This window comes from Cladosporium halotolerans (assembly GCF_011745625.1).
Source record: "Cladosporium halotolerans strain TM138-S3 chromosome Unknown Sca8, whole genome shotgun sequence".
Lineage (NCBI taxonomy): Eukaryota > Fungi > Ascomycota > Dothideomycetes > Cladosporiales > Cladosporiaceae > Cladosporium > Cladosporium halotolerans.
The window spans coordinates 164,832-187,246 of record NW_027191459.1 but is presented as its reverse complement, the minus strand read 5'-3'; the positions used below and the strand labels follow the sequence as shown (position 1 = coordinate 187,246).

The 22,415-nt window shown below is 54.3% G+C and overlaps 11 protein-coding genes across 11 annotated transcripts; 7 read left to right on the top strand and 4 right to left on the bottom strand.

Moving 5' to 3' along the window:
* Positions 1–205: 205 nt before the first annotated feature.
* Positions 206–2,049, top strand: WHR41_03194 (uncharacterized protein; the record flags this gene model as incomplete). The annotated part of the gene is made up of 3 exons (XM_069371800.1): positions 206–864; positions 925–1,249; positions 1,309–2,049. Exons 1-3 carry the CDS (start codon positions 368–370, stop codon positions 2,047–2,049), a joined length of 1,563 nt encoding a protein of 520 aa, XP_069231106.1. The 5' UTR covers positions 206–367.
* Positions 2,050–2,571: 522 nt separating this feature from the next.
* Positions 2,572–3,524, top strand: WHR41_03193 (uncharacterized protein). Its single transcript, XM_069371799.1, has 2 exons — positions 2,572–2,849; positions 2,914–3,524. Exons 1-2 carry the CDS (start codon positions 2,616–2,618, stop codon positions 3,262–3,264), a joined length of 585 nt encoding a protein of 194 aa, XP_069231103.1. The 5' UTR covers positions 2,572–2,615; the 3' UTR covers positions 3,265–3,524.
* WHR41_03192 (uncharacterized protein) lies at positions 3,448–4,790 on the bottom strand. Its single transcript, XM_069371798.1, has 3 exons — positions 4,052–4,790; positions 3,917–4,001; positions 3,448–3,791 (listed from the first exon to the last, which is right to left on the bottom strand). The coding sequence occupies exons 1-3, from the start codon at positions 4,725–4,727 to the stop codon at positions 3,659–3,661; spliced, it is 894 nt and encodes a 297-aa protein (XP_069231104.1). The 5' UTR covers positions 4,728–4,790; the 3' UTR covers positions 3,448–3,658.
* Positions 4,791–4,989: 199 nt separating this feature from the next.
* WHR41_03191 (uncharacterized protein) lies at positions 4,990–6,339 on the bottom strand. The gene is made up of 3 exons (XM_069371797.1): positions 6,291–6,339; positions 6,024–6,234; positions 4,990–5,933 (listed from the first exon to the last, which is right to left on the bottom strand). Exons 1-3 carry the CDS (start codon positions 6,313–6,315, stop codon positions 5,084–5,086), a joined length of 1,086 nt encoding a protein of 361 aa, XP_069231101.1. The 5' UTR covers positions 6,316–6,339; the 3' UTR covers positions 4,990–5,083.
* Positions 6,340–6,972: 633 nt separating this feature from the next.
* On the top strand, positions 6,973–7,833 carry WHR41_03190 (uncharacterized protein; the record flags this gene model as incomplete). The annotated part of the gene is made up of 3 exons (XM_069371796.1): positions 6,973–7,383; positions 7,436–7,574; positions 7,625–7,833. 3 exons carry the CDS (start codon positions 6,973–6,975, stop codon positions 7,831–7,833), a joined length of 759 nt encoding a protein of 252 aa, XP_069231102.1.
* A 529-nt stretch (positions 7,834–8,362) lies between these two features.
* WHR41_03189 (uncharacterized protein) lies at positions 8,363–10,093 on the top strand (the record flags this gene model as incomplete). Its single annotated transcript, XM_069371795.1, has 1 exon — positions 8,363–10,093. The coding sequence occupies one exon, from the start codon at positions 8,363–8,365 to the stop codon at positions 10,091–10,093; it is 1,731 nt and encodes a 576-aa protein (XP_069231261.1).
* Positions 10,094–11,006: 913 nt separating this feature from the next.
* WHR41_03188 (uncharacterized protein) lies at positions 11,007–12,990 on the bottom strand. Its single transcript, XM_069371794.1, has 2 exons — positions 11,796–12,990; positions 11,007–11,736 (listed from the first exon to the last, which is right to left on the bottom strand). The coding sequence occupies exon 1, from the start codon at positions 12,942–12,944 to the stop codon at positions 11,796–11,798; it is 1,149 nt and encodes a 382-aa protein (XP_069231260.1). The 5' UTR covers positions 12,945–12,990; the 3' UTR covers positions 11,007–11,736.
* Positions 12,991–13,162: 172 nt separating this feature from the next.
* On the top strand, positions 13,163–14,780 carry WHR41_03187 (uncharacterized protein). Its single transcript, XM_069371793.1, has 2 exons — positions 13,163–13,404; positions 13,460–14,780. The coding sequence occupies exons 1-2, from the start codon at positions 13,164–13,166 to the stop codon at positions 14,194–14,196; spliced, it is 978 nt and encodes a 325-aa protein (XP_069231253.1). The 5' UTR covers position 13,163; the 3' UTR covers positions 14,197–14,780.
* A 175-nt stretch (positions 14,781–14,955) lies between these two features.
* WHR41_03186 (uncharacterized protein) lies at positions 14,956–16,936 on the bottom strand. Its single transcript, XM_069371792.1, has 4 exons — positions 16,725–16,936; positions 16,458–16,674; positions 15,166–16,373; positions 14,956–15,110 (listed from the first exon to the last, which is right to left on the bottom strand). Exons 1-4 carry the CDS (start codon positions 16,896–16,898, stop codon positions 15,018–15,020), a joined length of 1,692 nt encoding a protein of 563 aa, XP_069231252.1. The 5' UTR covers positions 16,899–16,936; the 3' UTR covers positions 14,956–15,017.
* A 184-nt stretch (positions 16,937–17,120) lies between these two features.
* WHR41_03185 (uncharacterized protein) lies at positions 17,121–18,112 on the top strand. Its single transcript, XM_069371791.1, has 2 exons — positions 17,121–17,510; positions 17,574–18,112. Exons 1-2 carry the CDS (start codon positions 17,347–17,349, stop codon positions 17,998–18,000), a joined length of 591 nt encoding a protein of 196 aa, XP_069231255.1. The 5' UTR covers positions 17,121–17,346; the 3' UTR covers positions 18,001–18,112.
* Positions 18,113–18,795: 683 nt separating this feature from the next.
* WHR41_03184 (uncharacterized protein) lies at positions 18,796–21,670 on the top strand (the record flags this gene model as incomplete). Its single annotated transcript, XM_069371790.1, has 2 exons — positions 18,796–20,947; positions 21,038–21,670. The coding sequence occupies 2 exons, from the start codon at positions 18,796–18,798 to the stop codon at positions 21,511–21,513; spliced, it is 2,628 nt and encodes an 875-aa protein (XP_069231254.1). The 3' UTR covers positions 21,514–21,670.
* Between the last annotated feature and the right edge of the window lie 745 nt (positions 21,671–22,415).

The window sequence follows — 22,415 nt, the reverse complement described above, 5'->3', positions numbered from 1 at the left end:
GGGTCGCTGGGTCTTCGCCATAGCGCGCGCCTCAGCCCGTCAACGGGCAACTGTGCCATCGCCGCATCATGGGCATCCAAGCGTTCTATTATAAGCGATTCATTCCACATGCCGCGACTGTCGCATTACTGCATCCTCTTTGGCCCGACGTTCCTCCCATCCATGTTTGCCTTTGCGTTCAGGACCTGTGTTCTTGAGCGTCAATCACCGAGCCCATCGACTGCAGCACGCAAACGATAGTCACTGCGGTGGCAGGGACCCGGGATAAACGCCGCTGTCCACCGTTGCAGACCTCTGGAGAGTCTGGTTCGCCTCACTCTTACTCGCGATACTATCTGGCCGGCCAGGACTGCCATTGCTCGACACGATGAGAGAGATCCCCCTCAAGGTCTACTTGGACTGGCCTGCTCCGAACTATGAAAACCCTGAGACACGAGGAGGCGCTCTGCTCGCCGTCAACATCGTCTTTATCATCCTGGTCACCCTTTCGGTCATCGTGCGGCTGTACTCCCGGATTGTCATCAAGTGCCAAGGTGGCATTGACGATGCAATGATCGTCCTGGCGTACGTCTTTACCGTCGGCATGACTGCTGTTGTGCTGCTGGCGAACCGGCAATACGGCTGGAACAGACACACATGGGATGTCCCGGCAGACATGATACAAAACGCCAACATCATCGCCTACTCCGCCAAGATCATGTTCACGTTCGCAGCGAGCTTTACAAGATTGTCGCTGATATTCCTCTACTACCGCCTCATCAAGGACACGAACATTCGCGGGTATCTTTATGCTCTCCACTTCAGTCTCGCCTTCAACATAGCCGTGTGCATAACTTTTGTATTCTTGAGCACCTTCGCATGTGTGTAAGTCTAAGATCCGGCACCTACTCATAGAGCTTACATTGTCTGACCAATCCGATCTAGACCAGTCCAAGCATACTGGCAGTTTCCGAACGTCATTGACGGTAGATGCATGGACGAAGGAGTGAGCACACTGACAGCAGGCGTCGTCAACTGTGTTGCAGACCTGTTGTGCACCGTTCTGCCCATTCCGGTCGTGTTGAGTCTTCGAATGCCGTTGAGACAGCGCATCGGCGTTTGCTTCCTGCTTTCTGCCGGCATCGTCGTCACGATCGCTGGAGTGGTTCGAACTTACTTCATCTGGAAAAGTTTGATAGCCACATACGATGAGTCGTGGTTCACATATCCTCTCTGGATCTCCGCAGCTCTGGAGATCGACATTGCTGTGGTGAGTTACAAAGATAATGCAAACCTGGGTCACAAGACAATGAGCTAACGGATTTTTAGATCTCCGCTTGCGTTCCCGCGATGAAGACCGTTTTGTGGAAACCGTTCCGTCGTTGGACTAACGACGTATACACCCACTGGACGACCTCACACCGGGGCTCGAGGACCCGCGGTGTACAACTTTCCTCGCAGGACCCGGCCGTAGACAGCGCGTATGGCGGCTCAAATCGTGGCCATTATGCACTTAACAACATGGGCTCCGAGAAGAGTGCTCCCCGCAAAGGACTGCGAGACACAGTCGTGCTTGAACAAGCCATCGCCCAGCTCCCTCCTGCCGGCCATCACCACCCTCATACAGGCCAGTTGATCGATCATGAAAAGGGCCCGAAGCAAGACCCGCGCGAATTCGCACAGGCGCTCTACAACCCTCAGAGGGACAGACTCGAGATCCAGAAAGAGACGGGCTTCAAAGTGTCTTGCACAAGCGACGCGCGCAAGGACAGGCACCTTCCTTACGCTCCGCCGCCGGGCCAGCTCCCACATCGTCCGCGCCATCAGCCCCTGATGCCCACGCGTCGCGGAGACGACGTCACGCCTCGGTCCTTGGACGTGATGGCGTCGACACGGCGGAACGTGCCAGCTGCTCTGCCACCGAGCTCACCGCAGCCGATTCCCGTGTCGCAGAACACGACCGAGCCCCTGCCGCCGCCTACGCCCATGTCGATCATGTCCGACGATTCTGAACCTGCAATGACGGCGAGGAAGGACAAGCGCAAGGGCGGCACGTTCTTCTTTGGTTGATGCCGGTGTCATTGGCTCAGTCCAATCGATAGAGAAACACTAGTAATATGAAGTACCGTGGGCAGGACTCCCACGGATAATGTTGATCACGATGAGGCGGAGAATGATGCCTGGAGAAAAGTTTGCCGCTGGTCGGCTGGTGGTAATTCACTTTTCATCTGTTTTTGCTTTGGGAGCAGACTAGCAATATACCCCGTGGAGGAGATCTATGTACATTCGAGAAACCAGTCTTGTTCAAGTTATCGTTTTCTGTTTGGCGAATCAATTTTGTGCTGGTTCATTCGTGTGCAGCTACTTCTTTTGGTTCGGGATGCGCGTCAATAAGGAATCGTTCGATTTTTTCCATGGCCAGGTCGACAATTGATGTAAACTTGCGCATTCAAACAATATTCTTACAAAGATAAAGGGTACCAAATGCACACGTCCAGAACAGGAAAGTCACAAACACTCCGCTCCCACAACCACCCGGACGACCCCACCAGCCCACCTTGCCCGCGACCACCACCAAACGCGGGACACTTTCCGCATCTCGCAACCCAAACACCCTCCCACCACCGCACACAATAATGGCCGACCGAGCAGCCTCCCCGACTCCCTCGGAGCGCGAGCGCATCGACAAAGACGCCAAAGCCAAAGAGCTCGAGGAGCAGAGCAAGCTACCGTACAAATGGACGCAAACGATCGCCGACCTGGAAGTCACGGCGCAGATCCCGGCCAACTTCAAGGGTAAAGATCTCGATGTCAAGATCGCGAAGAACAGCCTGAAGGCGGGGATTAAAGGGCAGGAGCCGATTATCGAGGTGAGTCTGTTGAGCGGCTCTAGAGCATCAGCCAGAATTCCTGCTAAAGCGAGCGGAAAACCAGGGCACATTCCCGCACCCCATCCTCCTCGACGACTCGACCTGGACGCTCGACACGCAGCCCACTGGCGGCAAGGAGCTCAGCATCCAGCTGGCCAAGGCCAACGCCATGGAGTGGTGGGAGCACGTCGTGACGTCCGCGCCGCGCATCGACGTCACCAAGATCTCGCCGGAGAACAGCAAGCTCAGCGACCTGGACGGCGAGACGCGCGGCATGGTCGAGAAGATGATGTATGACCAAAGGCAGAAGGAGGCGGGCAAGCCGACGAGCGACGAGGAGAAAAAGGCGGAGATTATGCGGAAGTTTCAGGCGCAGCATCCCGAGATGGACTTTTCGAACGCGAAGATGAGTTGAGCGGGAACGGGAGGACACGCAGATGAGTCAAGCGCAATAGGAGCAGTACGAAAAGCATGTCTTTGCACAATGGAAGCAATCGGGGGATAGTGAGAAATGCCGGCTCAGCAGGACAAGCATGGAAGGACTTGTTCAATGTGCGGGACCGAGGCTCGAATACCACCACCGTTGTCAGATGTGAAATGGAGGCTACTGAATATCAATCGAAAAAGTATGGTATCGAGTATATTGAAGATAGAAGATGAGTCTCCGCCCTCGTATGCATCATGTTCTATCGCGTTGCCCGTGAAGGTTGTATCATTTAGAAATCTTCCCAACCTAAGGCCCCTCTCATGATAATGCGTTCAGGATATCGTGTCGCATGGGCCCGAAGGAAAATTAGTAACACCATTGTCTAGTCCAGATCATCGTTGTTCTCCTTGTCTTCCTTCTTCGACTCCTCCTTCGCAGCTTCGCCGTCCTTCGGCTGCAGCGTGAAGACGACGACGAAAAGGGTCTCGTCTGTTGCTCGGTTCTTGAGAACGTATCTGAGCGAATGCGTACTTTGCGTCAGCAAGAAATGGTCATCAGCCTTCCTTGCACATCGAAGCGGAGATACACCCAACATTTGGTGTCGTGAAAATGAATCGCACGGGGCTGAGGGTGAACTTACCGGAGGGGCTGGCCGTCCCAGAAGCTAATGATGGGGATTGTGATGCCGGGGATCATGCCGTAGCCCGGGAGACGGAGGGCGAAATCTGCTCGCACGTTAGAAGTTCGTCTTCACGTGCAGGACCGATGGACGTACCGTTGAAGTCCAGATAAGGATTGAAAAAGTCATTGCTGTACTCCCTACCCTTCTCGAACGTGAAGTTCTGCAGGTTGTTCTCCGTCAAGAAGTGCTTCTTCCTCGCCGCACCAGTATCAGGCAAGCTCTTCTCCTTCCTAACCTCCTCACCATCGCCATCGGCGCCCTCCTCAAACACAACCAGCTCCTGGTTCGCACGCTCTTCCTCAACCGACTCCTGCGTCTTGTCGTCCTTCGGTCCTATCCGCAAAGTGTTGATCGAGCTGAGCAGAGGACCGTACAGGTACGGCTCGTCTGAGTATACATCGCCGTAAAGACCCGGGTCAATAAACCACTTGACAAGGTTGAAGGCCTGATTGAAGCCGGGCGGCAGCTTGTCTCTGATGGGGTGGTCGAAGTCGTTGCCGAATACGAGGTCGTGGCCGCTGATGTCTTCCTTGGGCGTGAAGGTGAAGGCGAGCGAGTACAGGTCGCTCTTGTGCTGAGGGTGGTCGAAGTAGGGCGAGGTCTTTGGGGAGCCTTCAGGGAGGCCGCGGTAGTTCTGCACGCGCGCGGTGATGTTCGCGCTGCATTTGGCCGAGTCGATGTGGGTTGGCTTCTCGCTGTTGACGGGGATGGGCTTCTGGTCGGTGTAGTTGGGACCTGCGGTCACGTTGAGGATGTACTTGTCCGCCATCTTGACTATCGCTCGTTTCGAGAGAATGTCCGTTCTAGTAACAATCTCGAAAGATGAACCGCAGGCCTAACATCAACGTGCAGCCATCACATTCACATGACGAACTTTTGGGCGGAACGTCATGGCTTGGCAAATTTGTTTCCCGATGCGGCAGGTATGAGTGCCCATTTGTCGCAACAAACATTCAACATAAGGAAACAATATGGCGGACGATGCAATCGCTGGATGATCTTCCCGGAATCGCAGGCGGCAATCAAAAACGTGACATAATGGCAAAATAGAATTGTGACTCCGGTCAAGTATCTTGCAACAAACTTCAAGACGACTTTTTAGGTACATGCATCTATACATCCACTCTACAGGCGCCTGAGGATGTCCTCGGTAACCTCAGTAGTCTTCGCCTTGCCACCCATGTCAGGGCTCAGCAGCTTGCCTTCAGCAAGGTTGGCGTCAACGGCCTGGTAGATCTTGGCGGCAGCAGCCTCCTCGCCGAGGAACTCAAGCATGAGCGCAACAGAGCGGAGAGTCGCGATCGGGTTGGCAATGTTCTGACCCTCGATGTCCGGAGCAGAGCCGTGGCAAGGCTCACCCATGGCAAAGCCGTCGCCGACGTTGGCGGAGGGGACCAGGCCGAGAGAACCGACGAGCGCGGCGGCACCGTCGGAGAGGATGTCACCGTAGAGGTTAGGGGCGACAATCACATCGTAGGCAGAGGGCTGGCGGAAGAGCTTGTAGACCATGGAGTCGACGATCTGCTCCTCAATCTTCACACCAGCATCCTTGAAGCGGGCCTGCTCGAGAGCAGCGCGAGCAGTCGTGCGGAACAGACCGTCGGTCTGGGAGAGGACGTTGCTCTTGTGGGTGATGGTGACAAGAGCCTTCTTGGCTGCGTCACCACCAGTGGTGTCCCTGACACGCTGCCTCCTCGTAGCAATCTCGCCGGCCATAGTCGCAATGCGCGAGCTGGCGCGCTCCGAGATGCGCTTGATGGCCTCGGCAACCTTGCCGTCAGGACCATCGTAGGTCTTCTCCTCCTTGACGTAGAGGTCCTCGGTGTTCTCGCGGACAATGACAAGGTCGATCGGGTCGGGGAACGCGGCGGTCGGGACGACGGACTTGACGGGTCGCACGTTGGCGTACAGGTCGAGGCGCTTGCGGAGCCCAACAATGGGGCTGCTGTAGCCCTTGGTCGGGGTGGAAGGAGAGCTATACAATGACAGCATGTAAGCAGTCTGGCTGCCATGCAGATATGGATGCGACAGAGTCTCCATGCGCGCAATCCCATGTTATCCTCACCTGACCGCGCCGAACAGGGCACCGTCGCACTCCTTCTTCAGGGTCTCGACCGTCTTCTCGGGCAGAGCAACACCATTCTTCTTGAACTCGTCGAAACCAGCGTCAAGGTGGACGAAGGAGAAGTCCAGACCCAAGCTCTTGGGCAGGGCCTCGAGGACCTTCCTGCCGGCGGGGATGACCTCGCGGCCAATGCCGTCACCGGGCAGCAGACCTGTCGACACAATGCTGTCAGACAACGTGTAAGCGCAGAAACAAGAGGTGTCTTACCAATTCGGAGTGTTCTGGAAGCCATTGTTCGGGTGTTGAGCTGACTGTAGCTGCGTGCTTGATGCTCGGGAAATGTTTTTGGACGCGCTGCGGCCGATCTCGCAACCCCAGAAACTCTCTCCAGCATCGCGGAGCAAGACGGCGCAACTCTCATCCACGTCGTTGGCATCCAATCTGTCTCGCCCTATATTTTCACGTGTCTGATAGATTACTGTATAAACACACGCGACTTGCATCTCGGTAGATCAATTGACCTGCTTCGCTTCCAGATCTACTCATATCGCAAAGTGGGCTGATGAGCTTGAATCTCACAATGCCTCACTGCGCCACAGCCAACCAACATCTTTCTCATATTATTGCGGGCTGTGAAGCTGCTAGGCTCTGCACCAATACGCAGAGTCTATGCCAGATCTCGCTGTAAATGACTACAGTTTTGAGTGCTTTCTCATATTGTACCGTGAAATCCAAATTGGCGAAAAGCGTGTTACTTCTTCCTTTCATAGGTTGGCCAAGGCCGAACGCTGCTGTAAAGACATGTACAACAACCATTTCCCCCATGAAGACGTCCTCGTGGCGATACCAACTAAACTGTCGTTCGTTGCTCCTTGACCTGCGGCATTCCAAAGTAAAAGGACTCGTACGCTCGTTCCTTCAGACTGTCGCTCTCGCATTTCTGGTTTCAATGGAGCTGTTTCTAATCTCAGCACTCGTGACGATCGCGACGGCTACGCCGGTACCTGGTGGAAACAGGGAGCCCAACGGACACAGCAATGCGAACCTATATAAAGGCTTCAACGGCCAACCAAAAGCTGATTATGGAGAGAACTTGCGTTGGGTACAAGAAGACATCCATGAAGGACGCACATGTCCAAATGCAGAAGGGTATCAATGTTTTCACGGAGATGTGTCCAGCTACCCGATTATCGACGAGTGGCTATCTTTCGATACACTATGGGACATCAACGAAGAAGCAATTCTCTCGAACAACAATAGCAATGCCGACATCCAGAGATACGTTCGACAGTCTATCCTCCAGGTTGCGGATGACAGCAACGTGAGCCCTCGCTTAATCCTGGCGGCTGTAATGCAAGAGGTATGTTCGGCATACGATTATGCGTGAGGGATCGCAAGTTAACGTCTCTCAGTCTTCTGGAAAAGCTTCAGTCCATTGCACAGGGCACATGCTTCACTGCGGCCTCATGCAGGCCTCATTCAATTCGCATTCGTTCGACCCATGGAACGCAGAGGCTTCGATCTTGCAAATGATCCGAGAGGGCGTTCAAGGTACGACTTCAGGTGGTAAGACGGGCCATGGTGGGCCAGGATATGCGCAGTTTCTTTCTGGTGGTTTGAGCTGGGTTCACGACCCGCAGCCGGGCAACCTTACACTGCGGCGAGGAGTTATAACTCGGGTTCTGTCGCGACTGATGGCAATCTGTATGAGGCTAAGTGGGGGACGGCCAGCTACGCAAATGACATCGCAAACCGACTGATCGGTTGGGACGGAATTGGGAAGGGCTTTAGGGCTTGCTATGATGATTAACGGATTTTGCGTGTTCGGAAGATGGCATCATTCAGGCGCCGGTGGATGCCATCACTTTCACCGCCTTCATAGAAAAAATCGGGTTGGCTCGTCGACATGTCACGAGTTCGTCGCGGCTTGTTGTTACTTCTGCCGATGGGCAGTCAAAGGTCGAGTGCATTGACGGTCGTGCATCGCATATGCCAGCAGTACTGGAAGGTGGCTCTTGGAGTCGCGTCACGTGTCGCTCGCCTATCATTGCTGGTAAAAGTCTGCCGAGTTGAAGGAAAGGCAAGTGAGCCGCAGTTTCCTTCGGTCCAGTTGCCGATCGCTTCAAAGGCCGCTAGACATCGCTCGCATCCTCAGTCGTCTCCACACTCTCCCCGCGCCTCCACAGGCGCGACTTGGGGCAGGTACACCTATGCGCCGTGGCAACAGTATGCCGGTCGCGCCCCGAGAGGTCCAAGTATAACTGCGAGCGTGATCGCTCGTTTCCTTATGACTTTACTCCTACTCTCTTCAAAGTTCCCCCTAAAACACCATACTCAATATGGCTAACCTAGACACGGACATTCTTATCATCGGAGCTGGCATGTCAGGTCTTGGACTGGCTGTCCAGCTCATCCGGAATTACGGGTACCGAGACTTTCAGATCGTTGAGAAAGTCGCGGATGTCGGTGGCACATGGCTCGTCAACACATATCCTGGGTGCGGCTGTGACGTCGCATCACACTTCTACAGCTACAGCTTCGAGCTGAACCCCAACTGGAGCCAAAAGTTCTCGATGCGATCAGAGATCCAGGCTTACTTCCGAGGCATTGCTGAGAAATACAAGATTGTGCCTCACATTACTTTCAACACCATCGTGGAGAGCGCTCACTGGAACGATGCTGGCCAGTTTTGGGAGACTACTTTGAAGAACCAACAGACGAAAGAGGCATACACCAAGCGAAGCCGCATTCTAGTGTCTGGCGTAGGTAATCTCTCTGTTCCGAGAGACTGCGAACTCCCTGGCGCCGACGAATACCAAGGCAAGCTGTTCCATTCCGCGCTCTGGGACCACAGCTTTGATTGGAAGGACAAAGATGTAGTTGTCCTCGGCAACGGATGCTCTGCGACGCAGTTCGTACCTGTGATGGCACAGGATTCACGCAGACTCACACAATTCGCGAGACAAGCACAATATCTGGCGGAGCGCCCAAATCCTGTATACTCACCAGCTTTCAAGGCCATGATGAAGTACATGCCATTCGCAATGAGGCTGTACCGGCTCAAGCTCTACGCCGACATGGAGAAAGACTTCGCCAGTATGGAGACTGAAGGTGGTAGGGGTATTCGTCAAGGACTCATCGAAGAAAACGAACGCTACGTCAAACGCATGGCTCCTGAAGAGTACTGGGATGCCCTCATTCCAAAAATTGAGATTGGATGCAAGCGCAAGGTGATGGACACTGGCTATCTTGAATGCCTGCACAGAGACAATGTCGAGCTCGTTGCCGATGACAACGTGAAAGAGCTCACAGCCAGCGGCGTAAGAACTCAGAGCGGCAGGGAGATACCCGCAGACGCTATTGTCATGGCTACTGGCTTCCAGGTCTTCCGCATGCTCTTTCCCATGGAGATCTATGGACAGAACGGCGTCAGTCTCAACGAGCACTGGGACGAGCACTACCAAGGCGCCGCTCAGGCATACCTCGGTACATGTGTGCCCGGCTTCCCCAACTTCTTCACTTTGATGGGTCCAAACACCGTGACTGGCCACTTGTCGGTCATCTATACGGTGGAATGCCAGATCAACTTCATTTTGCGCCTTATCGACCCGTTGATCAAATCCAAGACGACTAGCCGTTCTCTCCTTCCTGCACCATCTACCAACGTGGTCGATGTAAAGTTCGATGCGGCGAAGAGAGACAGCACGTGGATGCAAAAGGAGCTAAGCAAACTTGTGTGGGCCTCCGGCTGCACGAATTGGGCTCTCGACCCATCAACTGGCATGAACATTGCCATGTACCCAGGCTATCAATTCATGTTCTGGCTCCGCAGTGTCTTCATTCCGGGTAACGACTTCGAGTACGTTGATGCGAAGAAGCGACACAAGATTTTGAGGATTGGTGGGTACAAGACCTTGCAGACTGCGCTGTCTACGACTGTTCTCGTTGCCCTGCTTGCGGCTGGAGCATTGGGTGTACGAAGGGCGGGAGGCTGGAAGGACTTTCAAGACGTCGTTCGTGGTAGATTTGCGGGTCTTGTTGGACAAGGAGCGAGGCTTTTGAGGACCTGATAGCTCGTGTGATGCGCGCATGAGACGATAGAGCTATAGACTGTTTTCAATTGGAGATCAATCTCTCTCAAACTTTCGAGCAATGGCTGCACTATGATTGGAATGTCGCTATCGAACGTCATAAGGTCGCTCGCCCCTCTGGTAGTGTCATGTAATCATGCACTCCTCGAGCTCTTGCCACACGAAGGGAGAAAATGATGTTGTACTGGTAGTAATGTATCTAGAGCACGTCGATTTGATAGGACAAGAAGGCAACAGAAAATGAGAAATGAGTGAGCTGGAAAATGTTGTTTATCTATCTCTAGAGCACCGAACCGAACTTGGTCCTATGCGAGGCTTTGAGATCCAAGACTGCCATGTGCCATTGACAAGACGTATCAAGCTCTATCCTGCTCTAAGCCTCGCGCTTCGACGGAGCGATCTACCTTGAGACCGCTGCTCCCTCTTCGCAGGCACGTCTGGTGACACTTTCCGTCGCTTTTTAGGCGGCGCCTCCGAGACCATTACGGGTGATCCAAAAGACACTCTCTTCTCTGTAGAGGCCTTGCGTTTCCGACTCGCAGTACTTGGTTTCCTGGCTTTCCGCTCATCGGTAGACGAGAGTGCTGTTCGCTCTCTCGACCCGAGATCGCGCACTGAAGAAGCTGCCGCGGTGTTTTCCATTAGGCTCTCTAACCGATTCCACAGCTGCTCTAAGTGCTTGTAAAAGGCCTGCTCCAAACGATGTTGTACAGTCTCAATTTCCTGGAACAAAGTGTTCATGCATGCATGCATGTCGGCTTGCGTCACAAAAAGCTCGTCCGAATCCGATCGATAATCAATGTCAGAAACACTGGAGACTCGCGAGCGCTCGCCACCAGGGAGAACGGAAGGAGATCTGCTTTGAAACCTGACTGGGGTGTACAAATTCAGATCACGCATTCCATTCGAGACCCCTGTGTGCGGAAGAAGTGGAGAACTCAGGTCGTATGGTTGTGAGAATCTTTCAGAGCGGCTCCAGGAGCTGGACGGAGGGGTTGTGGGCGAGTACCGCAACGCGGATCTGGAACTGTTGGAGGAAGAAGCTCGGTGACTCCGCCAAGCGCCAAAAGAGAGTGGTTGCAAATCGTTGGGATCGTATGGGATCAAACGCTCCTCAGTACCTGGCTCCTCGGGGTTGTATGCTGGCGCGCGGATCGAAGATCTGCGAGACCTTCTACTGCGCGAAGATAGCAATGGTGCTTGTTGGCTTCCTATGGCTTCGAGCAAGACTTGCTCCACGAGAGATTCGCGATCTTCCGCTCCTAGGCTTGTTTGGCTGAGAATATCATCCAGCAGCTCTGCTGCGAGAGTAACACGGCGGGACCTGTGGCCTGAGCTGAACATGATGTGCACTGTGATAGTATCGTTCGTGTCTGACAGCGGAACGTGTCAGAAACTTGCCGCCCTGGTTAAGTGCACTAAAGAACAAAGACGAACCGCCGAATCCGGAAAATTCTGGGCATCTCGACAACAAAGCATGCTCCCATGAACAAAGAGTGAAGAATTCCTTGGCACTTTGAGAACAACACCCACGCGTTTACTAACGCAACGGAACTATAGTATGTGTCGAACGAGCACCATTGAGAATCGCGCGGTTTGGATGCTCTGGGAGCTATCACGCTCTGCTTGATCGTTAGCATCAAGAACCCAGCATGCCATTGTGTCATTCCACCAGACATACTCACAGCTCGCTTTTTTCTGCCTCACCCAAGCTGCGCTTGCTGTTCCGCTTTGGCTTTGCTTTGTTGTGCATGTATCCCTCAAGCTCCATCCACTCTGCTGCAAATGCTGTTGTAATCATAGCCCAGTCCTCAACAACATCGAGATCAAGATGCTTGCCATCATCTTTACTGGTATGCCAGACAGATGGGAATGGGCTCGGGATGATATGCAAAATCTCTACACCCCTGGCCATAAACGGGATATGGTCATCTTCGATCATGCCGCCAGACCAGCGGTCATGCTCACTCTTGTCGCCCTCCCAGAGAAAGTTCCCGTCGGGCTTTGATTTGAGTCTGTCGGCCTTGCGCAAACGGTCCTCGACCGCTGCCATCTTCTTGTATGCCCAATGCGTTGTCTTGAAGTAGGAGGGGACGGCCGGGTTCTTCGCGCCCAACAGATCAAGAAGCACGAAGAGGTCGATGCTCTCCAACGGGTTCTTGTATGTGGACATCGCAGGGTTCATCGTGGTCTCCCACTCTTCCGCCAGAGCTCTTGCACCGTAAACCGAGTCGGTGTGCGTCCAAGTCGCAAAAGCCTCCTCTCCGTCCAGCAGCAGAATTTGTACGCCTTTGTGCTCTTCGAACTCGTCTCTTTCCCCTTCCGCTTCCATGGCGGCCCACTTGGCCGTCAGCGCTGCATCGATGCCGCGAGCGGCGTGCAAAAGCATCGCGCATGGCGCCGCGCTGTCTGTTGCTCCGATGAAGTTCTTGGGCGTGAGTTTTGAGTCAAAATGCGCGACGAGCGCCAGCCGTCCAACCTCTCCCTCTCCATCGACCCAGGGCGGGTCGCGAGTCGCGATCAAGTTCCTAAAGGGTACCTCCTTCCCTCCAGATGTAGGTGTAGTACTCGAGGAGTTTTGGAAGGCCAGCTTCCACTCCGGGAGGTTGTTGGTGAAGAAGTCGACAAAATGCTGCAAAACCTTGTCATTTCCTGGTGTACCCGGTACGCGCGGTATTAATATGGGCGCAAGAAGGCCATCGTCGTTCGTTATTGAGAAGTCGTCGCTGGCGACGGAGAGTGATTGCAGCGATCCATCGGCAAGATCGGTGTAGGCGAATGCCTCGCAGGCTGCTAACGAGAGGGCAACCAGCGAGCGAAGGACCCTCATCCTGACGTGTTGCTAAACTTGAATAAACGCGTTCCTGCAGCGAGCAACATTGAGAACAAGTAAACGTCCCTGTTGGTCGGGATCTACGATTTGGATTGGCTCGGAGCTAAAAGCACCTTGGCTAGGGGTGGGTCAACGCGCTGCGTGGAGAACAAGCAGGGGTTCTCGGAGAAGAGCAACTGGGGCCGCCAAATTTGGCGAACTCGAACCTCACTTCGCATGCGCTTGCACAACAGCTGCATACCTAGTCATGTGATGTTTTCCTTACGCGCCGCTAGGCATTGTCATTCATTTCCGCTGCTGCGGCGCCCTTTGGGCAGCTTGCGCGCACCTTTGGCTCGCTCTGGCATCACCGAGACGCTTGCGCGCCAACAGCGACTTTCGCAGCCATGTGGTGCAACACGCTTTGTTGCCACACGAAGCCCAGTCGCAGCCGCAACTAAAGCGAGGCTTAATTCAAGTATGTCATTTGCGCTATCCTAGTCTCGTAGACCGGTTCGTCCTGACAATGCCAGTCATTTCTTCCCTCGACCTCCTCAACGTCTATCAAGGTGGCCAAATTGCAACACTGATGACTGGAATGACTCGTCTCGTGACCATAGTCGTGTTCGGCCTCGGGTGCTTCACTGTTGCACCTCGTATGTACTTCAGCCCGGACCACTCCATGTGGTGGGTGCCCGGCGTCATCGTCGGAAGCGCAATCCCACTCGCCGCGTTTGCAATGCTGTCTGCGCCTTATGTCTCGACAATTCGAGTGCTGCTCCCTTCTGCCGCAAAGAAGAACCAGGAGGCGCTCATGCGATTTGCCGAGAAGACGCCCCCGGAGACCAAAATCATGATCCAGTCGATGCGTTGGTTGCCCTGGCCAACGCACAAGGAAATGTTCTTCGGCGACCTACGACGCCTTCCAGGAGTCAACCTGTCCGCAAATTTGGAGCATGTGCCCCTCGGGCGCGAGAAGCAGGTTGCTCAAGCTCCTACCTATCTGGGCGGGCGGTTGGCACTGCGCATGTATGGAAAATACTGGGTTAATATGACGGCGAGGAACAAGAGTTTTGCACCCGGAGTGTGGGAGAAGATGTGGGAGCAAATCCCAATCAAGGGGCAAGAGCCGGTGAAGGCGGCGTCGACGGCTGCGAAGCCTGTTGTCATGGCCAACCGCCCTGCGCCCGTCACTGCAGGCGCTGCAGGAGGAAAGGGGCAGAGACCTCCGCCGCCTCCGAAAGCAAAAGGCATGAAGGCTCGAAGATGAAATAGGTTCTTCAGGGTGTCTCTTCGAGAGCACTGTCTTCCTACATCCAAGATCGATATTTCACCGTGAAAGGCGTCGCAGCATACGAGGCCTGGGACCACCACTCTCTCCTCCCATCCGCACAACACCCACCAAGACCGAGTGCACTGTCCGTGTACCTCACTGTGCACTGCGCAGTACCACAAATACGCACACGAGCTCCACCGTCCCAAAGAAGCGAGCGTCGTGCAGCAAGGCTATTTATTCTGTGTTTTCCCAATGTCGTCATCCCCCCTGAAACTACGGATTGGTTGCCTTTCCGGCGGTCGCTTGTTGCAAGTGGCTTAGCGAAGTTCTCGGGTTCGATTCACGTCGTCCAACCGCTCTACGCTAACGTAGACCATAATGGCAGCCCAGGGTGAACGAATGGGGGGGGGATGGGTCCGCCACAACTACGGATTGGTTGCCTTTCCGGCGGTCACTTGTTGCAGGTGACTTAGCGAAGTTTCTTGGGTTCGATTCACGTCGTCCAACCGCTCTACGTCAACGTGGACCATAATGGCAGCCCAGGGTGAACGAGAAGGTGGATCCACAATCTTTTTTTTTTTCTTTTTGACAACCAGAGCTGCACAATCTACGATACACTATTTCTAACACACCTGTTTTATATCATTTTCTATGTTCATATATTGGTGTGGGGCTGGCGTTGCAATTGCATTGAAGTGGGCTGTGAAGTGAAGTCTTGCGGCGCCCCACTTGAAAGCCTTCGCATGAAGAGTGTCAGGGAACGGCAAGAATCTTGTAAAGCGACGTTCCAAAAAATACATGTTTTGATGCACTATCTATTGCCTCATGAACATCCTGTATGTGGGGTTGTTCGTCTCCTCTTTCCATGGGTATCCGATCTCTTGCAAGAACTTGTCCAGGCCGGCCTCCTGCAATCAAAAGGTTAGCGCACTGCAATGTCATCCTACGAAAGGAGTGACTCACCTCGCCAGCTGGGCATTGAATGCCAGCCAGGATCTTGGCAACATCGCCACCGTAGTTGCGGTAGTGGAACAAGCTGATGTTGAAGCCTGGCTGCAACGTTGTAAGGAATTTGTGCAGAGCTCCCTGGCGCTCAGGGAACTCGAAAGCGAAGAGACGCTCATTCTCGGCGGTGCTGCGGCCACCAACCAGGTATCGAATGTGACTCTTCGCCAGCTCGTCGCCGCTGAGATCTGTGGCTTGCATGCCTTCTGATTGAAGGCGGGAGATAAGGTCGGTGAGGTCGCGTTCTCTTGTTGAAGCGGCAACGCTGATACCAATGAGGATGTTGGCTGCTGACGCCGTAGCATAGCGGTAGCAGAACTCGGTGACGGACATCGGGTTGACAGCAGCAACAAGTGCGGCGAAGGCGCCAGGCTTTTCGGGGATGGTGACGGAGAGCAGCGCTTCCTTCTTCTCACCGAGAGCGGCACGCTCAGCGACGAAGCGCAGGCGGTCAAAGTTCATATTGGCGCCTGAGGCAGTGGCGACGAGCTGGCGCTTTGTGTCTTGTGATGGGTGCGCAGCAACGTACTTCTTGAGACCAGCAAGAGACAACGCGCCGGCAGGCTCGAGGATGGAACGGGTATCTTCAAAGACATCCTTGATGGCGGCGCAAATCTCGTCGGTGTCGACCTGGATGACCTCATCGACGACCTCGGACGCGACACGGAAAGTCTCCTCGCCAACAGTCTTGACAGCGGCACCGTCAGCGAAAAGACCAACATCCTTGAGCGTGACACGCTTGCCAAGCTTCAGCGACTGCACCATGGCGTTTGCATCGTAGGTCTCCACGCCGATGATTTTGACGTGGGGCGCAATGCGCTTGATGTAGACGCCAATACCAGCGATAAGGCCGCCACCACCAACACAGCAAAAGATTGCCTCAAGCTTGCTAAGGTCAGCCTGGCGGACCAGTTCCATACCGATGGTACCCTGGCCAGCAATGACATAGGGATCGTCAAAGGGTGGGATGTTGGTCAAGCCGTGAGCCTCCGCCAAACGACCGCACTCTGCCTTCGCGGCATCGAAGTCTGCGCCATGAAGGACAACATTGCCGCCTAGTCGAGACACGTTGGAGTGCTTAATCGCTGGCGTGCCCAGGGGCATCGTGATGGTGGCGGGGATCTTTAGGTGGCGTGCAGAGTATGCAACGCCTTGAGCATGGTTGCCTGGACGGATCATTAGCCTCAATTGTAACCAAAATCATTGCCGTAACAGTGCAAGACTTGATCGAGTGGGGCGACTGGACGTACCGGCAGAGCAGGCGACAACACCCTTCCACCGCTCCTGGGAGGAGAGGTGAGCCATCTTGTTGTAGGCGCCACGCAGCTTGAACGAGAAGACTGGCTGAAGGTCTTCGCGCTTGAGCAGGACCTTGCATTCCAATCGGTTTGAGAGGTTGACGGCATGCGTCAGAGGAGTCTCTTCGACTACATCGTAGACGCGGGATGTAAGAATCAAACGGAGGTACTGTCCAATGTCAGACTTGTGTCAACGCCATAGTAGGTCATGTAACTAACATCTGGATAGCCGGTTGGCAACAGAAATTCTTTGGGCACTTTAGCCTCAAGGGATTTGGGCGTTGACGAAGGCGGCGACGGTTGGGCTGAGTACTCTGTCAAAGCCAGGCCAGCGTGTTGGGTCTTTGGCGTTTCTGGCGTTTGCGCGCCATTTTGCACGATGGCGTCAGTCATTTTGCCGAGTATGGGAGTGAAAATTGTAAAAGCACTCCCAATACCTTTCGATTACTCTTTTGGGCCAGGCCAGTCATTGAGATATTCGCGATCGCCGTCTGGACAATTCTGCCGATATCGGGATTTGGGCGGTGAAACGCCGCCGGCAGCCACGCTCATGCCTCAGGCATTCGGGCATGAGGTATGACATGCTTGATATTGGCGGAGATCTTCAGCGCGATCGAATGATGCGCTAATATTGATGAGACTTGAGCTTCACTTCACTATACTTGCTCATACTACCGCAAGCTGTGATTGAGTTACTGGAATCTGCCATACGGTCGAAACATTGAGCTTTGCTCAATACATCGGGCTTCGTCGTCGCGCCCGAGATTTCCGGAGTCTGGACGAGACGATACCTCTAGAGCTATAGGCACGCAGCACACGACCTACTTTCACATCACCAACCATGTCGGTCCCCGGCAATCTCAACACCGCTCCTCCGCCATCCTCTTTCGACGACAACGCAGATTTCTACGAGGAGTCAAGATGGCAGAAGCTGCGCCGCAAGATCGTCGAAGAGCCGTTGATTCCGCTCGGATGCGCCCTCACGTGCTGGGCCCTCTATGAAGCGTAAGTACAATCACAGGATTCTTTATGGTCAACCGGGCAATTACTGACAAATCTTCCATCTAGCACCAAATCAATGCGTACTGGCGACAAAGCTCGCACGAACCGCATGTTCCGTCGCCGTATCTACGCCCAAGGATTCACCATTCTGGCTATGCTCGGTGGCAGCGCATACTGGGAGAGCGACAGGGCGAAGCGTGGTCAGTTCGACGAGCTGACCGAGGAGAAGCGTCGCAAGGAGAAGAAGGATGCATGGATTCGTGAGCTTGAGGTGCGCGAGCAAGAGGAGGAAGAGCTCAGGCGGATGCGCGACCGTATGATCCAAGGTCGCGCGGCGGAGAAGGTCGGCTTAGCAGAGGAGACAGCGAGAAAGGCAGAGGCCGAATCGAAGGGTGGCCCCGGAAGCAAGATTCAGAGTGTGCTAGAGGCTGGAGAGGGAAGAACAGACGGCCCTGTCATGACGGCCGTGAGGAGCTTGTGGCAGTCAAGGTAAAGAAATCATTAGAGGATCGTCGGTCATCTGGAAGCAACAGACTGCTGGGAGGAAAGCTTCACTTCTTTTGTGTATAACCTGTATATTTTGAAAGCACGACTGCCAAACCTCATCATCCAGACGCCAATGTATATCGGCCTCGCAGGAACGAGTGTCCGATGCCGAGCGATCGCTCAGATTCCAACTCACAAATTTATCGATTTCTAGCTTGGTGCTTTGGGGCGGCTTGTTTTGAGCGCCTACGGTCTGCAAATAACAACCCCAAGCTTGCCCCAACCCTAACCCTGGAGCGAAGTTGACGGTCGTGACCTCAATGATAACGCGGTTGTTTCTTGGTCAATTGATGTCGCAATGAACGCTTGATGATTTTATGTTTCACTGAAATATCCTCCAGGTGCTTTCTGTGAAAGCAGAAGGCAAAGGCATCTGCGTGGCGCGTTGACTGAGATTGGGTCCGATGTTTTTGAACCAGCTCAGAATTGACCTGCGGACTCCCAATCTCATCGTCAAGAGAAACCGCCTGATACACAAGTCACAGTACAAACACGATTTCTCGGGTCGAAGGACGATATTCTCACTCCAATATCATTGGCATGTTACATTTCATCGGCAGAGAGCATAATGAAGGCCATAGAAGAGTTCGTGAAGTTCGGGATCAGTGTTTGGACTTGCCCAGAGCGCTGACGTCGGGTTTGTTTACCTCAGCAACGGCGTGATTTAACAAAGTGCACACCACCCCGCCACGCCTCAACACTATCCTAAAATAGTTCTTGCGCGCGATGATCCACTGCAAATATGCCATCTGTACATAGCATACCATTCACCGACCGACCGTCGCCCGTATCTCAAAGCAACTTCGCTTTCCCCGCCGACAGACACCTTCTCATCACAACACCTTCGCACATCTTGTCCTGGGACTCCGCGGGGCTTCACACGCTATTTCAGAGTAGCAAATCTGGGATCGCGGCCGCGACAGAAAGCAAAGATGGCTCTGGGACACTGGCGATCGCGGACAAGCATGTCGTGGTGCTCCACGACACTAGGCGAGGGAAAGAGAAGAGCTGGGGCTTGAGCGCGGAAGAAGATGAAGTGCGACATCTGGAATACACGAAGGATTCGAAGAGCCTGTTCCTATCTACGAAGGCTACCAACTCTATACAGTGCTATTCGACCCAGAAGCAGCAGCTGTTAAGTCCTCCTCAGACTCTAGCGTCACCGCCCGCAGCAATGGCAGTCTCGCCGACAGGACATTTGATGATTTCAGCGCAAGGTGCGCCGTCGGTTGTCTTTCTCAAAGACCTTGCGAGCAATTCTCCCGCGACCCTACTCAAACCGCAGAGTTCCACCGCAGGAGTCACATTAGCCGCTTTTCACCCGGAGAGGACTAACATTTTTCTCTTGGCTTTTGAAGATGGGACTCTTGCTGTGTTGGACGCCAGTCGGCTGTCTCGCAGTGCTGGTGAGGGAAGATACGTGGATCAAGCGCATATGGGTAGGGCAGAGCTCGGGCGAAAAAGGCAGCTTCACAGACCGGTACACGCAAAGGCTGGAGGCGGACTCCATTCGATAACGGGCGCTGCATTTTTACCTGGTCATAAACTCAGAACCATCACCGTTGGTATGGATGGTAGATGCCACCTTGTGGACTTCTCCGGTGGTGTCAATGTCTTGCGTACGTGGCATGGGAAGGCTCCGCTCACATCCGTGTCAGTCCTTGCGCCCTCTTCGTCGGCACAAGACTCACGCAAGGGCAAGCCGTCGGTACGATCATTTGATAGCGGGGGGATCATTGCTGTCGGCAGCTATGATGGGAATGTGGATCTGTATGATTTTATTGGAGTGACGCAGGGCCATCAGGAGATCAGTTCGACTGGTCAGAGGATCGTTAGCGTTGAATGGATCACCGCCCCCTCTCCTAAATCCTTGTCAACGCCAAAACGCAAAGATACCATCACCAATGCCGACGTCACTCGAGATCTCCCAGAGGATACCAAAACGGATCAGCCAAAAGGGAGTACTCCGAATCATCTCAAGGTGCATCCGGCTCTCCGACCTCCTCCTACAAAATCTCACAGCATACTAAGCCCTTATCAATCACGCAAATTCACGATACATCCGGACGAAGCCCTGGACGACAGTACTGTACGACATACGCCCACGGGAAAAGAGAAACATGCGATCTCCGCAGAAGCGGAGGCCTATTTGGATCTCTTTTCTCCAGTCAATCCGTTTGCCGTGCAGCAATCGCGGCAAAACCGAGACCAAAGCTTCAGTCCGATGAGGACCAGACCACGAATCTCCAGCCAGACATTCGTCACCGATGCAAAAGCTACGAAAACCGTTTCGTCACCGCCGAAACCCTTGCTTGCGCCTGAAAGCCACGCTACGAGCTCTGATACCACCCATCCCACTGCGACAGGAGTATCAGCTGTACCCAAAATCCCCAGCCGATCACCATTGAGACCGTCTCCTCTCAAGACCGAGCGACGAAGGGCGAATCCGAGGTCGGTACGCAAGCGCATGCCAGTTCGAAGCGAAAGTGTCGAGAACGTGGATGCTACAGCTGCCGCAAATGCGAGGCTATTGCGTGATCTACGTCAAATGAGTATGAAATCGGCGACTCCCTCTTCTGGCAGTGTGTTGCAAGGATATGCTTCAACGTCAAACAGAAAGTCGCAGCAAAGGCCTGGCGTGGAGCAACTTGGTGCTCAAAGGAAGGTCATGCCAAAGGCCTTTGAGCCGGCGCAGGCGCCAGTGGCAACCCATGTATATGGACCAGAAGGCCGATGGCCAACAGACTCGATCGACCAGTCATCTTACAGCGACTGGCAAGAGGACGACATCTGGATAACTTCGGATGAGGAGCGCAAGAACTCTTCTCGCAGACACCGGCTCTTCCCTAGGCCCGCGGCACGTCAAACCTCGCGATCAAGGATGAACTCAAAAGGTACGATCAGCACTACACAATCTGCAGCCCCAGATCCAGCACCAGTGGAGGCATCGGGCGCTTCGAACGCTAACGCCGGCATGTCGACAGAAGACTATGCCACAGCCAACTCGCAGCAGCTGTCACCCCCGAACGCAGCTTTCAGCCTAGCCTCAGACGACGTGCAGAGTATCTTCCCACGAACCTCGTCTGTATCTCCTCGGAGAAAGCCAAAGGGCGTCGACAGGCAATCTCGACAAAGCCCTCGACATCGCAAGACAGCTCTCCAAGAGATCGCCTCGAACGCAGCAGCAGGCCGACGATCGAGCGATCCGTGGACCAGGATGAAGCAGGCGAAGAGCTCGCCAGCCAAATCCGACAGGGCTGAGGGTCCCGCCCCGGCGTCTAATGACGGCGTGGATGCGCGGCCGCCCGCACGTGCAGACTCGTGCGGCGGTTGTGCGACTAACGCAGGCAGAGTCAGGGTTCTGGAGGGCGAGGTGGCGCACATGAAGGGCGAGATCCTGGCGTTGCGGGCGATGCTGAGGAGGAATGGTATTCCTGCGCCTGCTGTGCCGAGGCGGTGATTATGTCGTGTCCGGGGATCTCACATTGGATCTTTCGTCTTGTGTTTGTTCTTGGAGCGAAGGCGTCTTTGGGGTTATCACCTATCAATAGGGCCACGATGATGAGCCACGAATATACGAGCGATGCCTTTCGACCTTTTCGGCTGTGTTACAATCAGCGTGTTTCCATGGACCTGGCTTGCGATACGTCCTCTTACCGTGGTCAATGGGCACACGCGCAGTTACTGTATTGTGATGAAGTGGCTGGCATAGCGTGCGATATCCCCGCAATCATGGCGCCGCCAAGGGTCAAGCGGCTCGCTGCTAAGCTTCTCCTGTTTCTCCTCATTCGAAGCTTCGACCATCGATGTCATCTCGTACCAGAAACTCTATCTGAATGCTCGTTCATCTCTTTTGCAATGGCAATGACACCAACGCCCTCGTGGCAGCCTTGATACCGCTCGAATTTGTATTCACCATGGACTCTTGTAGTGCCCGAATCGAACGATCGCGGACAAGGACAAGGATGGGGCTCGCTTGGACCTCGACACGCCCGCACGGTCGCTCTTCGCAATAACAGCGAAGTGAGACCGAGCAGCCGCGTCTCCAGACATCACAAACCCCGCTAGTACATCCACGGGGTACCCCAGTGGAGGCAATGGCAAGTCCCACAGCAATGCGCATCCACCTCGCCTGCGTCATCGTCGCCCCAAGCATCCCAAGCTCATTGGCTTTGGCCAGGATAAGCATAATACTTTGATGCGCCAGCGGCCTCAGGGCCATGGCAGAAGGTCGGCCGTCCAGCAGCTTAGGACTGCAGGCCTCCAGACCCCATGACCGTTGGGCGCCGCAGAATGTGCGTCTGCGTGCTCAATAGCGTTAGGGTTCTGTTGATCGGCTCTGTGCCGATCGCTTGTGCATGG